We start from the raw sequence: 14,490 nt of genomic DNA, 5'->3' as shown, positions 1-14,490 counted from the left end.
CAAGCTCTGAAACAGTAAGTGATTGCTAGTACAGTAGCAGTACACTCATACCTCGTTTATCCGGGCAGTCCGGGACTTTGCACTGCCCGTAACTTTGAAATGTCCGTAACTCCGAATCATATACATCTTGATGGGGAAAAGGCCATCGATATGGCATATGACGTCAATATTTCTACGAAAAGTGACAAAAGAGTAGTAATATTTCCCCTGAAACTCGCCCAAATAGTGCCCGGTAGAGGTCCGGATAACCGAGGTATGAGTGTAGTTTGATTCCGTTCATCAGATTCTACAACCTCCCTTTCGACGCTCCCAGCGAAAGCGTATGCACACTGGTGACTGTGAACACGGCACTTTTTTCACATCGTGAATACAATACGACAATTGAAAATGACCAAATTCTGCTGTGATCGACTTTCTCTTTGGCGGAGCTAAGCCGATCGCATGTCATCACTGCGCTGGTCGCTATGGCAACGTACATGTACATGTACATCGTACAATTGGCGAGTTAAGCGAGTTTGGCGAGTTTGGCGAGTTTAGCGAGTTTGGCGAGTTTAGCTTATCGTATGCACATGTTAGGGGTACCATTCGAGCCGATATCGAATTGTCTTTATTCTGAACCCTACTTGAAAAATGGATGCACTTTCCCCTTTGAGGACGTATATGTAGATTCAAAAGCTAAGACGCATGGTTGTGGTTGTACCTTGTGAACTACAGAGACCTCGGCCGGCAGCAGAGTGTAGGGAGTATTAGTTACTACTAGGAACCTATCGACATCTAAAACGAACTAGTTTGTAGATGTACATGTACATGTACGCTGCGCTTTATCTGTAAATGATGATGCCGAATTGCCGATTGTATCCAGATAGGAGTAATTCACTCCTCCGTAAAACCATGCCAAAATTAATACAGTCATGTACAACATGTACCTGTATGTCAGTACTATGTACAGGCCGTCAATCTGTGAGCTTCACTGACAGGGCCGCTGCAGTCCAGTCCTCGATCAACACATGCCGAACTTTAATACTTTAATACTAATACATGTAGTTGACTGTCGTCAACAACAGACTTTCAAGACGCGTTTGGTGCATGGCGTCAGTGTGGTAGCTGACACATGCCCTGTTCTGGCTATCCCAAGCAGAGATCATCACTGAAAATAACAGCAGCGTTCTATAGCATAGCGGCGACTGTGGTGGCTTGCCAGCTGTCTCTCTGGCGTCATGAGGGGGCATGAATGACACCATGCCTCCGACAATGGACGGACACGTACGTGCGTGCTGCAGGCCGGTTGAGACCCCTGATTTCGTTATCCACACACGAGGTTGAGCAATACAAAAATTAATGCTCTTTGTCCTGTACCTACATCGTGTGGACCTGTGACAGTGACAATCGCGGTGCTATCATGTCCCCTTTGCGAGGGTCACCAGCACGCCGGGATAAGCCTTACTGTGTCTTGTATAGTCCAGTCTACAGTGGCAATGACTCATTGCCACTGAATGAGTGCCTCGTTTTTATCTATATTCGCACATACAAAGTTCAACTAACAAAACCATTCAACGACGTTAACCACTTACATGTACCAGTATTATAGTGCGATGCTTTAGAGCCAGGACACAAGGACAGTACATTACGAGTTCGCGCGCGCGCGCGTGTGTTTGTCATTATGTTGCTGTGTATAACATAGCTGTTCGCTATCAGTATCATTGCTTCCGCGATGGGCATGTGTGAGGTCTGTGAGGTGTATGCCGAACCCAACAATGCGACGGAACTCAGTACGCCAGAAATAGTGTAGTCATAGACAGTGTTCATTGTGGCAGTGTGGGTTGCGGGAAGAGAAGAGTATATATTTGGCTTTCATGCGCCACACAGACCACTTATTCACTTTGTGTTCCCATCGCACAATCTGAGAGGAATAGTGCATTCTACATTTGACAAAGAACATGGGTATTGTCGTTGGAATTGCTGCTGAAGTAGCCATTGAAGCAGCCGTTGAGGCAGCAGCTGAGGCGGCTGCTGAGGCGGCTGCAGAAGCAGCAGCTGAGGCGGCTGCTGAAGCGGCAGCAGAGGCAGCAGCTGAAGCTGCGGCCGAAGCCGCCGCTGAAGCGGCTGCCCAGGCAGCAGCTGAAGCAGGTGCCGAGGCTGCTGCTGAGACTGCAGCAGCTGCAGCGGCCGAAGGAGCGGCCGAAGCCGCTGGAGAAGCGGCGGCGGAGACAGTAGCTGACGTGGCAGCGGAGTCTGGTGAGGAAGCAGGTGAACAAGCGGCAGAAGAAGCTGTCGATAAGGCCGTTGAGGAGGCTGCCGGTAAGGGGGCCAGTAAAATCGTCAAGAAAGTTATCAAGGCAGCGATTGTCGCATCCATGATCGAAGAACTCATCCGAAACACCATCAAGATAGTGGACACTCTGGAAGCCAAGGACAGAATCAAGACGATGCTCCAACTACTTGACAAGGCCATGAAAGATGCCAAGACAAATCTGAAGCAGTGGAATGATCAGATCACGGCTGCCATCAAGAAAGGTAAACTGAGAAAAGTGACGAAACTGCCTGATGGCCTCAAACTGTCGGAAGGACTTCTGTTTAGCTCCGAGATGAACACTGAAGTGGAAAACTTTCTTGCCGCCATTCAACCATCCGTTATCAACGTAGCAGGTGTGGCCAAGAAGAAGGATGTTGGCAAGATTGAGGATGCTGTCAAGAAGGCCAAGGATGCTTTCATGAAGGCGTCGGGTCCATTCCTGTCAGCAGTGAAAACATGGGATAGCAAGGACACAGATATCAAGTCGCAAGCTGGCATCAACTTCCAGGTTGCCCAACTCGAGGCGAACATTAATGCCGTCAAAACGCACGATGCTTGAACAATGTCTCCCGTCCTCCACATTCACTATCACCCATGTTTGCGCCTCACACAGATAATGTGGTTGTGTTCTTGCTGTGTTGCAGCATGCCGATTGACTGAATCATACTGTGGGTACACACTTTGTCTTTGTATTCATACCTATTAATGTACATTAAATGTTGCATGTACCTGTACATGTAAATGTGTACCTCAAGCGTCTAGTATATCGCGTGATCCGGTGGCATCATGATGCGCTATGAATGCGCTATGAATGGGCTCTTCTATCAATCTATGAAAACTCTTGTCATCAAAATCTCAATCTGAACTTATCCTTCCGCAGCTCATCTGATTCCGCGTTCTCTCTCTGTCTCTCTCTGGATCGTGGATCGCTTTGTGTAGACACGTAACAATTTTTAGCGCTTGATGCAGCAATGACTACATGATTGTACGGTATGTAGTCTTGTCAATACAATGACCATCTACGTGCGCCCAACCAAAGCTGTTGCAAAAATTCGCAACAAGGATTTGCAAGGAGGAAACTGTTTTGTTGAAAACATAGAGAATCATGTTGGCAAAATGAATATCGAAAAGCCGAAGTGAAGTTTCTCGTTGTGCATCAGGCTCTGAAGATAGCGTCACTAGGCTAGTGGCGATACTGAAGTAGACGCTGATCCTTTGATAAATTTGGACCAGGCTGAAAGAGAAGCTACAAGCAGAAAGAGATGCATGTTGTCCCGACGAACTGTTGCGGAGTCCAGCCGAACTGGCTCGAAAAGAATTAGAATTGCTCATGGATTCAGCACCAAGTCGTTATGAGCACTCTGCAGCAGCGCGTGTCTGAGTTTCCGGATGAAACACGTCCAGTTAGATGTGGACAGCTGTGCTCCCAAGACAGCAGTCACTGAGCGAAATGCTTTTAACAAAGAAGAGTATTCTTGTCAATGTTGCCACCCACACCAGAAGGAGCAACACCACAAGGAGAAGAAGACTATGAAAGTAAAGGAAGTAGAGCAGCAAAATAATCTGATCGCATTTTCTTCACGCTCACCGCAAATGGAAGGGATCTGGATCCAAGATCAGCAGAATATCTGCTGTTTCAGATGGAAAGATAATACACAAAACAGTGCAGTGACAGCTTGTCTGCAGGCAGGACTACCAGTTGCCATGATAAACCTCATCCCGATGATCCCTACCACAGTTTACACCTGCCACTCCCTGGATAATGTCCGGATAGTACATGTATATGATATAACTATTCAGCCACAGCCCTGCGTCAAAGTTGCTATGGAGAGTAACCACTGGCGAATCGATTACACTGTATGTCATAGTGCTACAACGTGGTGGAGCGTGTGGAAAATTTGCGCCGGATTCAGCGGCAGATTGAATATGTGCGGCCATTCCTCCTTTCTGACCCAAACCAAGAGCATTATAGCCCTTGTTGAAGCATTATAATATCTCTTAATTTGCTAAATCCTATATATATAGGATTTTGGTCATATTATTCAACTCAAACCATTATGGCAATAAATAAGATAAATTGTGTACTCATAACAACAGCAAAAATGAAGAAAGTCAAGTTCCATAACGTTTTCTTGTGACTGTCATCAGTGGAACGCCGTCACATAAAAATGTAATAACTAAAACACACACTTATATACATGTAGCTAATATGGTTTCAGGTAGAAATACAGCAGCTAACAAGTACAAAAAGCGAAGTTTGCACCTTTGCAATGTGTGAATATAGTGTATGTGAGAAAGGTAGTGGCAGATGAATGTGATACTGTGTGAATGAATGTAATGGTGCGTGTGTATTACTTGAAGAGTGTGAGTGATACAACGTTTTCTTTCTGTTTACATAGCACAGGGTCCCGAGTACGAATATACACAGCTTCCAACACCTGCAATTGCTTGAAGAAACGTGCGCAACGAATAACACTAAACCAGGAATCGTCAAACACCTTACGACATTCTGGACTGGACACCAAATGCTTGTACACTGCAGACTTCCTCTTGTCAACATCAAACTCCTCCTCATCACTACTCTCATCCTCCACCTCCATTCCAATGCCGCCGTCCATCCCATCGCACTCGTATTCGTCGTCATCAGTCTCCATCTCCTCGCGACACCGCTTCCCTCTCCTTGATTCGTTCTGTCGCGTGCCTGTGCTTCCTCCTGCGTCTCCTTGCCTTGTGTTCTCCACTTGTCTCAGTCGTGCCTCTGCTAGTCTCTTGCTTCTCCTCGGTTCTGCTCTGTTTTCAAGTTGTTCCCCTTCCGCTCTTACCGTTGTAGCAACATGGTTTGTCAAGGAGCGACCGTCCGGCGGCCTCCCTTGCCGTGGTCCGGTTTCCGAGGGGGGAACCAGATTAGTCTGCTCGTTCTCCATGGAAGTAGTCGGTGTTTCTGTTTCCGAATTGTGAGCCGTGCTAGGTGTAGAAATAGGCAGCGGATGTTTTCGTGGTCTCCCACGCTTCGGCCTGCTTAAGGTGGCACAGACTACCCAAAAATTCGCTGAAAAATCGAGTTTGTAAATTCATATTGAGCGCTACGTCAGTTGAAAGAGCATGAATAGCTGCAAATTCTCTGAAAATTGTGTCCCGATCTGACCGGCCGTTCAAGAGTTATGGCCGAAAATTTGCCCTTGCAAGGAAAGATTTTTTTGTTGCACGCTGTCATTTGTTGGCAGCACTGTATTTGAATGTGAGCAGACCGTGCGCAACTTGTCGTATCATGGAAACACGTGAAAGTGTGCAGAATTTTGCTCCAAGTTCGCCCGCCGCCGTGCAGCAGGACTTTTGCCAGCACCCTCGTGACGTTGCAGATATGTGGCTTGATTATTGTAGTTGACATTGATTTAGTGACTTTGGCAAGTTTGAGTCGTGTCAAGAAGTCAGGTAGGATTCAGTACTAGGCAGTAGTGAAACGTGAATGGTAGTCTTTGCCGGTTTCTGAGGGTATCCTGGATTTGGTGTGCAGCGCTGTGGAAATGGCTTGCTGTGGAGGTCCCAGCACTGGATGTTGTATCAAAGGTACGACCTCGTAGCACACCCTAAACCTAAAAAAATTCAAAAATCGACTTGGGTCTGTGGGAGTGTGTGAGAGAACGCCCACTCGTTCCGTTGTGACAGATTCCAGGGCCTCGTTGAGGGGCCCTACCCCATCACCCATGGCTGCTTCTGGACTTGTTCTAGGTTTGAGTCCCGCGCACGAACAGAATGAGCACGAAAATGTGAAAAAAAATTGTAAATGCATTTGTTTGGCTCCTGGGTGGCTCGCACACCGTGGCACTATGCCGGAAATTTGAGTTTTTCCGGCCTGGAAAGCCTGTCAGTGAGGCGCAAGAACTTGTAAATCATGTCCTGAGGGCCAGCATAGTGGCAGGAGTGTGTGGTCAAAATTTCACTCAAATCCATTAAGAAACATCAAAGTTACGGTCAATTGAATGCCATATGAAATTTATGGGTAGGCTGCCTGCCCCCTTAACCTGGCAGCCTGGGACAACAATGATAACGGGAGGACGCTTCAACACTTGTCCGAACGCATCAAGCAGCACGTCCCATTATCATTGTTGTCCCAGGCTGCCAGATTAAGCAGGCCGAAGCGTGGGAGACCACGAAAACATCCGCTGCCTATTTCTACACCTAGCACGGCTCACAATTCGGAAACAGAAACACCGACTACTTCCATGGAGAACGAGCAGACTGATCTGGTTCCCCCCTCGGAAACCGGACCACGGCAAGGGAGGCCGCCGGACGGTCGCTCCTTGACAAACCATGTTGCTACAACGGTAAGAGCGGAAGGGGAACAACTTGAAAACAGAGCAGAACCGAGGAGAAGCAAGAGACTAGCAGAGGCACGACTGAGACAAGTGGAGAACACAAGGCAAGGAGACGCAGGAGGAAGCACAGGCACGCGACAGAACGAATCAAGGAGAGGGAAGCGGTGTCGCGAGGAGATGGAGACTGATGACGACGAATACGAGTGCGATGGGATGGACGGCGGCATTGGAATGGAGGTGGAGGATGAGAGTAGTGATGAGGAGGAGTTTGATGTTGACAAGAGGAAGTCTGCAGTGTACAAGCATTTGGTGTCCAGTCCAGAATGTCGTAAGGTGTTTGACGATTCCTGGTTTAGTGTTATTCGTTGCGCACGTTTCTTCAAGCAATTGCAGGTGTTGGAAGCTGTGTACATTCGTACTCGTGACCCTGTGCTATGTAAACAGAAAGAAAACGTTGTATCACTCACACTCTTCAAGTAATACACACGCACCATTACATTCATTCACACAGTATCACATTCATCTGCCACTACCTTTCTCACATACACTATATTCACACATTGCAAAGGTGCAAACTTCGCTTTTTGTACTTGTTAGCTGCTGTATTTCTACCTGAAACCATATTAGCTACAAATATATAAGTGTGTGTTTTAGTTATTACATTTTTATGTGACGGCGTTCCACTGATGACAGTCATAAGAAAACGTTATGGAACTTGACTTTCTTCATTTTGCTGTTGTTATGAGTGCACAATTTATCTTATTTATTGCCATTTTACGACTATTGTCTCCTCGTCGATTGTTCAAACCATTATGCTCATAATTATGGGTCATGAATGACTCATGATGACCAATAACAACGGCATAAAGGTCACGCATTTTCAAATCCTATATATAGGACTTTTTGCCAGCAAATTAAGAGATAAGGTAGCTTTTGGAGCATTATGAGCAGCATTATACGAACATTTTCGGAGCATTATCCGCTGGACCCTAGTTGGAAGGCTGTTGGAGTGCGCATCCAAGAAGTGCTAGAGCTGATATGCCAGTTAGTTGTAGAACGTCAGTACCGTCGGTCAGTATCATGCAACGTTTTCGCTTGAGCTGATTGTTTAGTAACTGGTGGTGTCAGTGGACATTATAGCGTGGCTTGTAGTTCTTTGGTCCTTTTCTTTACTATAAAATAATCCTTGGCTCTCCATCCGAGTTTTATACGCTGCTTTTTTGGATTACTTTGAGCTGCACTGAGTCTGTAAATGATGTGATGTGTGAATGTATGGGCAGAATCTTGACCCGAGAGCTACATGTACATGTACATGTACTGTACATGCAATTGTTAGATTGACATGAAACAAGGTGGAGGACACTGTGTTCGAAAACAGTGACCTTACTACAACCGTCCGCGGTTGGCAGAGCCCCGGTCCCTGCGGACCATTTGAACCATATGGGTATCACACCCGGTTCTGACCCTCGTTATGCTACACTGTAGGGGGTTAGGAGACTACTTCTGATGTTGTCTTGTTGCCTTCGCTCTTTTTGAACTTGTATAAAAACTTCTTTTTATTTTTATTTCCAACTTCTGCCCATGTTGTTTCATGCTGTCAATCTAACCATTGCGTGAACTACAACAAGGTTTATCTAATACTGGTTTACCAGTTTTGGACTATATCAAGACAGTACTGTACACTGTACATGTAATGATGTATATCGAAGTACATTGTGTGCAGCTAATTAACGCATTGCTAATGTAGATCTACGTGACTGTACATGACATAAAATTAATAATAATTATGGTACATGTATGTAGGACTCAGAAAGTTTATGCATTATGATGTCCAGCAACCCCCCCCCCCCCCCTCCCTCGTATACTTCATAGTAGGGCTGAAACACCTATCGATTACTCTTTAGCTTAAGGTGGCAGACTACCCAAAAATTCGCTGAAAAATCGAATTTGTAAATTCATATTGAGTGCTACTTCAGTACGTCAGTTGAAAGAGCATGAATAGCTGCAAATTCTCTGAAAATTGTGTCCCGATCTGACCGGCCGTTCAAGAGTTATGGCCGAAAATTTGCCCTTGCAAGGAAAGATTTTTTTGTTGCACGCTGTCATTTGTTGGCAGCACTGTATTTGAATGTGAGCAGACCGTGCGCAACTTGTCGTATCATGGAAACACGTGAAAGTGTGCAGAATTTTGCTCCAAGTCCAAAAAATCAGGTTTTTGAGCCACGTATTGGGCTGCACGGCGGCGGGCTTCGCCCGCCGCCGTGCAGCAGGACTTTTGCCAGCACCCTCGTGACGTTGCAGATATGTGGTTGACGTTGATTTAGTGACTTTGGCAAGTTTGAGTCGCGTCAAGAAGTCAGGTAGGATTCAGTACTAGGCAGTAGTGAAACGTGAGTGGTAGTCTTTGCCGGTTTCTGAGGGTATCCTGGATTTGGTGTGCAGCGCTGTGGAAATGGCTTGCTGTGGAGGTCCCAGCACTGGATGTTGTATCAAAGGTACGACCTCGTAGCACACCCTAAACCTAAAAAAATTCAAAAATTGACTTGGGTCTGTGGGAGTGTGTGAGAGAACGCCCACTCGTTCCGTTGTGACAGATTCCAGGGCCTCGTTGAGGGGCCCTACCCCATCACCCATGGCTGCTTCTGGACTTGTTCTAGGTTTGGGTCCCGCGCACGAACAGAATGAGCACGAAAATGTGAAAAAATTGTAAATGCATTTGTTTGGCTCCTGGGTGGCTCGCACACCGTGGCACTATGCCGGAAATTTGAGTTTTTCCGGCCTGGAAAGCCTGTCAGTGAGGCGCAAGAACTTGTAAATCATGTCCTGAGGGCCAGCATAGTGGCAGGAGTGTGTGGTCAAAATTTCACTCAAATCCATTGAGAAACACCAAAGTTACGGTCAATTGAATGCCATATGAAATGTATGGGTAGGCTGCCCCCTTAAGCCCAGCTGGCTTCGTCATCTCGGCACCTATGCCCGCGACAGAAAACAATGGAGTAACATCTGCTCAGCCATTTAGTCTAGTACTGCTCTTCTTAAATTTGACCTTTATTACAAGACTCTTCTTTTCTTTTCTTTTACATTTCGTTCTCCCACTCTCACACACATGCTCACAGTTAATTCTGCCGTCGTGAGTCCCATTCGGGACGGATACGAGAATAATAAATAAAAAAATAAAATAAATATGCCGACGACACCACGGTATATAAGTGTATCACAACCTGAGCCAATATCCCAGATGGAGTCGCAACGCTCCAGCAGGCTGTTGACTCACTTGCCGACTGGGGCACCCTCTGGCGAATCAGGTTTGAGCCGACAAAGTCACAAGCCCTCACGATCACCCACCGACGATCCCACCACCCAGTTCCCTATATCACATTCCAGGGGACAGACGTACCTGAGGTGGATCAGCTCCGCCTGTTAGGAGTAACGTTTGACAGCCAGTTATGCTTCAAGCAGCACATACGGTCCCTCGTAATACGCGGTGCGCAGCGACTCGGCTTCTTCCGCAAGGCTGCCATGGCTCTCAACCCACGATGCCGTGCCGTAGTATACCGTGGGTTTGTTCGGCCGATCCTGGAGTATGGGATGCTGGTATGGATGAGCGCAGTACCCTCCACACTAGCCAAGCTCACAGCCATCCAACGTAGGGCACTCCACGTCATTGGTGATGGCTGCTACCTGCCCAGCCTGGACATCCGTCGCTCTGTTGCTGCCCTCTGCTACCTGTTCAAGCTCCACTATCTGACTGGCCCTGACATAATCACAGCCCTCCTACCCCCGCCAGCTCCAGCCCCAGTCCGGGCCCGCACCCGAGCCAGCGTGCGCACAATTGCGAGCCACCATCCGCTCCAGCTGACCAAGACTGTCCCACCTCAGTCTCGGAACAATGTCCTTCGGTCCTTCCCCCACTGTATGATTGACACCTGGAATTGTCTCCCAGCCTCTATCCTCAGTGCTGGCCCCTCCCAGAAGTCGATGCAGACCTTCAAGAAGAAGGTCTATGACCACCTGAGGCAGTCTGACTGGGACTGGGCAACCGACCGCCTCTACACTCCTCCGCCTCCGGGATTATGCTCCTGCTTCTCCCACCCCAAGCCTAACTGTCGCCAATCCTGAGTAGCCAATCTCCACTGCTACCCTATTGCACCCTTCATTTGACACTCTCCTTTCACTCCTATTATCTGTTTGGTTATTCGCTATTTTCTGCTGTGTTCCAAAATTAGATCCTCTCCTTCGTTCTAAATCTTCCATTTTCTCCCGTGCTTTTTTCCCCTCATGCATATGCTTCCCTCCCAAATTTTGTGCGCCTGCCATGTGAAGATGCCGAGACCTCTGGTCGGTTGAGCATGGTAAGCCCCACCAGCACCATCTCACCCCATGCTAGCCCCATGTGCCTGCCGGTGAGTTGTGTATTTTGCAAAAAAAATGTATCCGGCGGTTATACTCTAAATGCAGCGGCAAGCCACTGGCAACAAAGTGTCATGACAGTACTAGATGATCTTGCACCATTCATTACCCAGAAGCGCGCAGCTTACTCCAAACCCCACCCCCAGCCCTGGGTCAACCCAGAGCTGAAACAGATGTTTCATCGACGAAGTTCAGCCCATCGCGCCTTAATAAAGCACCCCATGGATGACCGCCTCCGACAGCAGCATCGTGCAATACGTCGTCAAGGAACTTTACTAAACCGCAAACTGAAAAGTGTGTACTACAAAGATAAGTTCAGTGCCGCTACAGGAAATCCTAGACTCCAATGGGCAGTGCTGAATCAACTAACTGGAAGGAGAAAATCCCACCCCACACCGAAAGCCTCCCTCTCATCTTTGTCAGTTACCCTAGGCAATATCGTCCATGATGAACACCGCGCTGCTCTTACGACCCCAGACACTCCGGCGGACGACTGTTTAGACAACAGCCTTCTCGAGTTCCAACCTGTTACAACAGCAGCAGTAACGAAGATTCTCGAACGATTGAATACCACGAAAGCATCTGGATCAGACGGCATACCAGCTTACATCTTGAAACACCATGTCGCCGAGCTGGCCAATTCCTAAACTTCCATTTTCAACCAGTCATTGTCTAGCGAAAAGGTACCGTCAGCCTACAAACCAGCGTTTGTGTGTCCAGTGTTTAAGAAAGGCGACCCCTACGACAGTTCCAACTATCGCCCAGTCTCGCTTCTGCCCATTATCTTCAAAGTCTTGGAATCGCTAGTGCTCCAGCAGCTTCACGACCATCTGGAGATCACGCCCGGAGCAATTCCAAATGAACAGTTTGCATACAGGCGGAACCACAGTACTGAGGACCTTTTTAACACTTGCCATCAATAACTGGCAGAGAAGCATGGATACCGGAGACTATACGGCGTACTGCTGCTCGATATGAGCAAAGCCTTTGACCACGTCCACCACCAAACGCTGATAGATGACCTTCACAATCTGGAGATCCGTGGAAATGCTCTTGAGTGGTTCAAGTCGTATCTGTCTCACCAACAGCAACGCGTAGAAGTGAACGGAACCACAAGTGACTGTAGCACCTGCACTAGGGGCGTTCCCCAGGGCTCCGTCCTAGGCCCTACCCTCTTCGGCATCTACACTCGACTTGTCCCCACTCTGCCATTGCGTTCCCAATGCCTTCTTTATGCAGACGACACCACCCTGTATGCCTCTGGAAAGTGTCTACGAATTCTCATGTCTTACTTATAAGAGGATTTTTCAGTGGTGAAGCAGCACCTCACAGATCGCGGCCTGCTCCTGAACTCCAGCAAGAGCCAAGTACTACTGATCCACAGCAGACGCTCACATCCTCCACCTAACCTGAGCATTGTCTGTGGTTCGACTGTTATTGCCCCGTCTGACGAAGTTAAGTATCTAGGACTGACTCTCGATTCAACTTTAAGTTTCAGTGCCCACGTTAACTCCCTCAGGAAAGACATCGGAAAGAAACTAGGTGCTTTTCGACGTGGAAGGAGGAACCTTGCTTTCCAGGCCAGAAGGCAGTTCTACTTGTCAGTAGTCCAGAGCAAGCTCGAGTACGCCAGCACTGCCTACGTCCACTGCCTCGCTGACAAAGTGAGAGATCAGCTGCTACGCATAAGTAAGAGAGCACTTAGATGCATATTTGAGCATGACACATTCACGCGGACATCATACTTGTTTGAGCGATACCACATAATTAGCTTAGACAAAAGATATCATACTAAGTCCATATTCTTCGTGTACCGTTGCATCCACAATATATGTATCTGCAGTTCACTCCTCTCTGACCTCAGCAGCCGCCTCAGCTGCTGCCTCAACGGCTGCTTCAATGGCTCCTTCAGCAGCAATTCCAACGACAATACCCATGTTCTTTGTCAAAATGTAGAATGCACTATTCCTCTCAGATTGTGTGATGGGAACACAGAGTGAATAAGTGGTCTGTGTGGCGCATGAAAGCCAAATATATACTCTTCTTTTCCCGCAACCCACACTGCCACAATGAACACTGTCTATGACTACACTATTTCTGGCGTACTGAGTTCCGTCGCGTTGCTGGGTTCGGCATACACATGTAATGACACACACGCGCGCGCGCGAACTCCTAATCTAATAATGATTATGACTGTACTGTCCTTGTGTCCTGGCTCTAAAGCATCGCATTATAGTACGGTAATACATGTACTGGTACATGTATGTATGTATGTATTTTTTATTTGAATTCGCAAGTACACACGGGCTACAAGCCCAATTACATGGAAGCGAATGCCATAATGAGGCAAGAAAAAAAGGTGGAGGAAGGAGGAGGATGGTAGCAAAGCAACAGGGAGGACAATTCAGGAGCAAAATCAACAATTGCACAGATGTGAGATGGTACGCTTTCCAACGGCCAAAGAGAGTTGGAAAGCTTGTGTCTTTGTGGGTAACTTGAACATTTGGGCTCATGCAAAATCGCACCCCGATTTTGGGATTTCCCCACAACTTTTTGCGTCAGCAAAAATGTTGTGCCGGACCGCATTCCTGTCACTTCGCAGTGGCTTTTCGTTGGTGCAGTTTGTATTTTGGAGTTCTATGACATTTTGGGTCTAACATGATCATGGAAGAGTGCTCTTTCGACGAGAACAGGGCTTCAACTGTAGCTTTACAGCAGGAAAGAAAATCGATGCTGGTGGTCAGAAGGAAGACGCGATTGAACGATTTCTTGGCTGTTTTATGTTGGCAAGTCAAATATTCACCCTGCCGGGGTAGGCAGGTTAGTTTTTCTTCAGCTTCGGCCGTTTTTACCTCTTCTGCTGAACAGCCAGATTCCTGGACGTCAACTGCCGGCCAAGCATGTCATTGTTACGTACGGCCGGCCTGCTGCGGGTGTTCATCCAAATATAGTGTGATCTACAGCGGGGCTGCCAAGTTTGTCCATTGATGCTGTCCAGCCAACTTTGTTGCTGCGTCTTATCAGCCAAATCCAGTGTCATCTGCTGCGAATATGCCAAATTTGGCCATTGCTACTACTTCTAGTCCGTCACATACAGTATTATCTGCAGAGAATCTGCCAAATGATTCGTCCAGTGCAACTGGTCAGCCAACCATTGTGGCATCTGCTGCAGGCCTGGTGAATGTTGCTGTTTGTCAGTCAACATGTAAAACCATCGACCATGTATAAGTAATCACTCGTACATTGTTCACAACGCAGTATGTTGCTGGGCACCCATATTCGCCCTTCACAGCCAGTCAGCCACTAATTTTCCTGCTGGTGGTCATCCGTATATGCCAGCTTTGTCGGTCGGTCGGTCGGTACCCGTATGTCGCGTACTGCATTCAGTTGCGCATGTTGCCAGCTGCAACTAGCCAGCGAGTTATCTCACATCACGGTAATAATGGACGTACCTCACAGTGCTGCCCCTGC

At 47.6% G+C, this 14,490-nt stretch overlaps 2 protein-coding genes across 2 annotated transcripts; both read left to right on the top strand.

Annotated features, from left to right (window-relative positions):
- The first annotated feature begins 1,937 nt into the window (after positions 1 to 1,937).
- On the top strand, positions 1,938 to 2,852 carry LOC135810406 (uncharacterized protein CG45076-like). Its single transcript, XM_065323898.1, has one exon. The coding sequence runs from the start codon at positions 1,938 to 1,940 to the stop codon at positions 2,850 to 2,852; it is 915 nt and encodes a 304-aa protein (XP_065179970.1).
- Positions 2,853 to 10,128: 7,276 nt separating this feature from the next.
- LOC135810405 (uncharacterized) lies at positions 10,129 to 10,728 on the top strand. Its single transcript, XM_065323897.1, has one exon. It carries the CDS (start codon positions 10,129 to 10,131, stop codon positions 10,726 to 10,728), a length of 600 nt encoding a protein of 199 aa, XP_065179969.1.
- Positions 10,729 to 14,490: the final 3,762 nt, after the last annotated feature.

Source organism: Sycon ciliatum, chromosome 2 (genome assembly GCF_964019385.1).
Source record: "Sycon ciliatum chromosome 2, ocSycCili1.1, whole genome shotgun sequence".
Classification (NCBI taxonomy): domain Eukaryota; kingdom Metazoa; phylum Porifera; class Calcarea; order Leucosolenida; family Sycettidae; genus Sycon; species Sycon ciliatum.
This window is presented reverse-complemented; position numbering and strand designations above follow the sequence as displayed.

Excerpts from the sequence above, each read along its gene's own strand:
- LOC135810405 (XM_065323897.1), top strand. The coding sequence starts at position 10,129 with ATGGCTCTCAACCCACGATGCCGTGCCGTAGTATACCGTGGGTTTGTT.
- LOC135810406 (XM_065323898.1), top strand. The coding sequence starts at position 1,938 with ATGGGTATTGTCGTTGGAATTGCTGCTGAAGTAGCCATTGAAGCAGCC.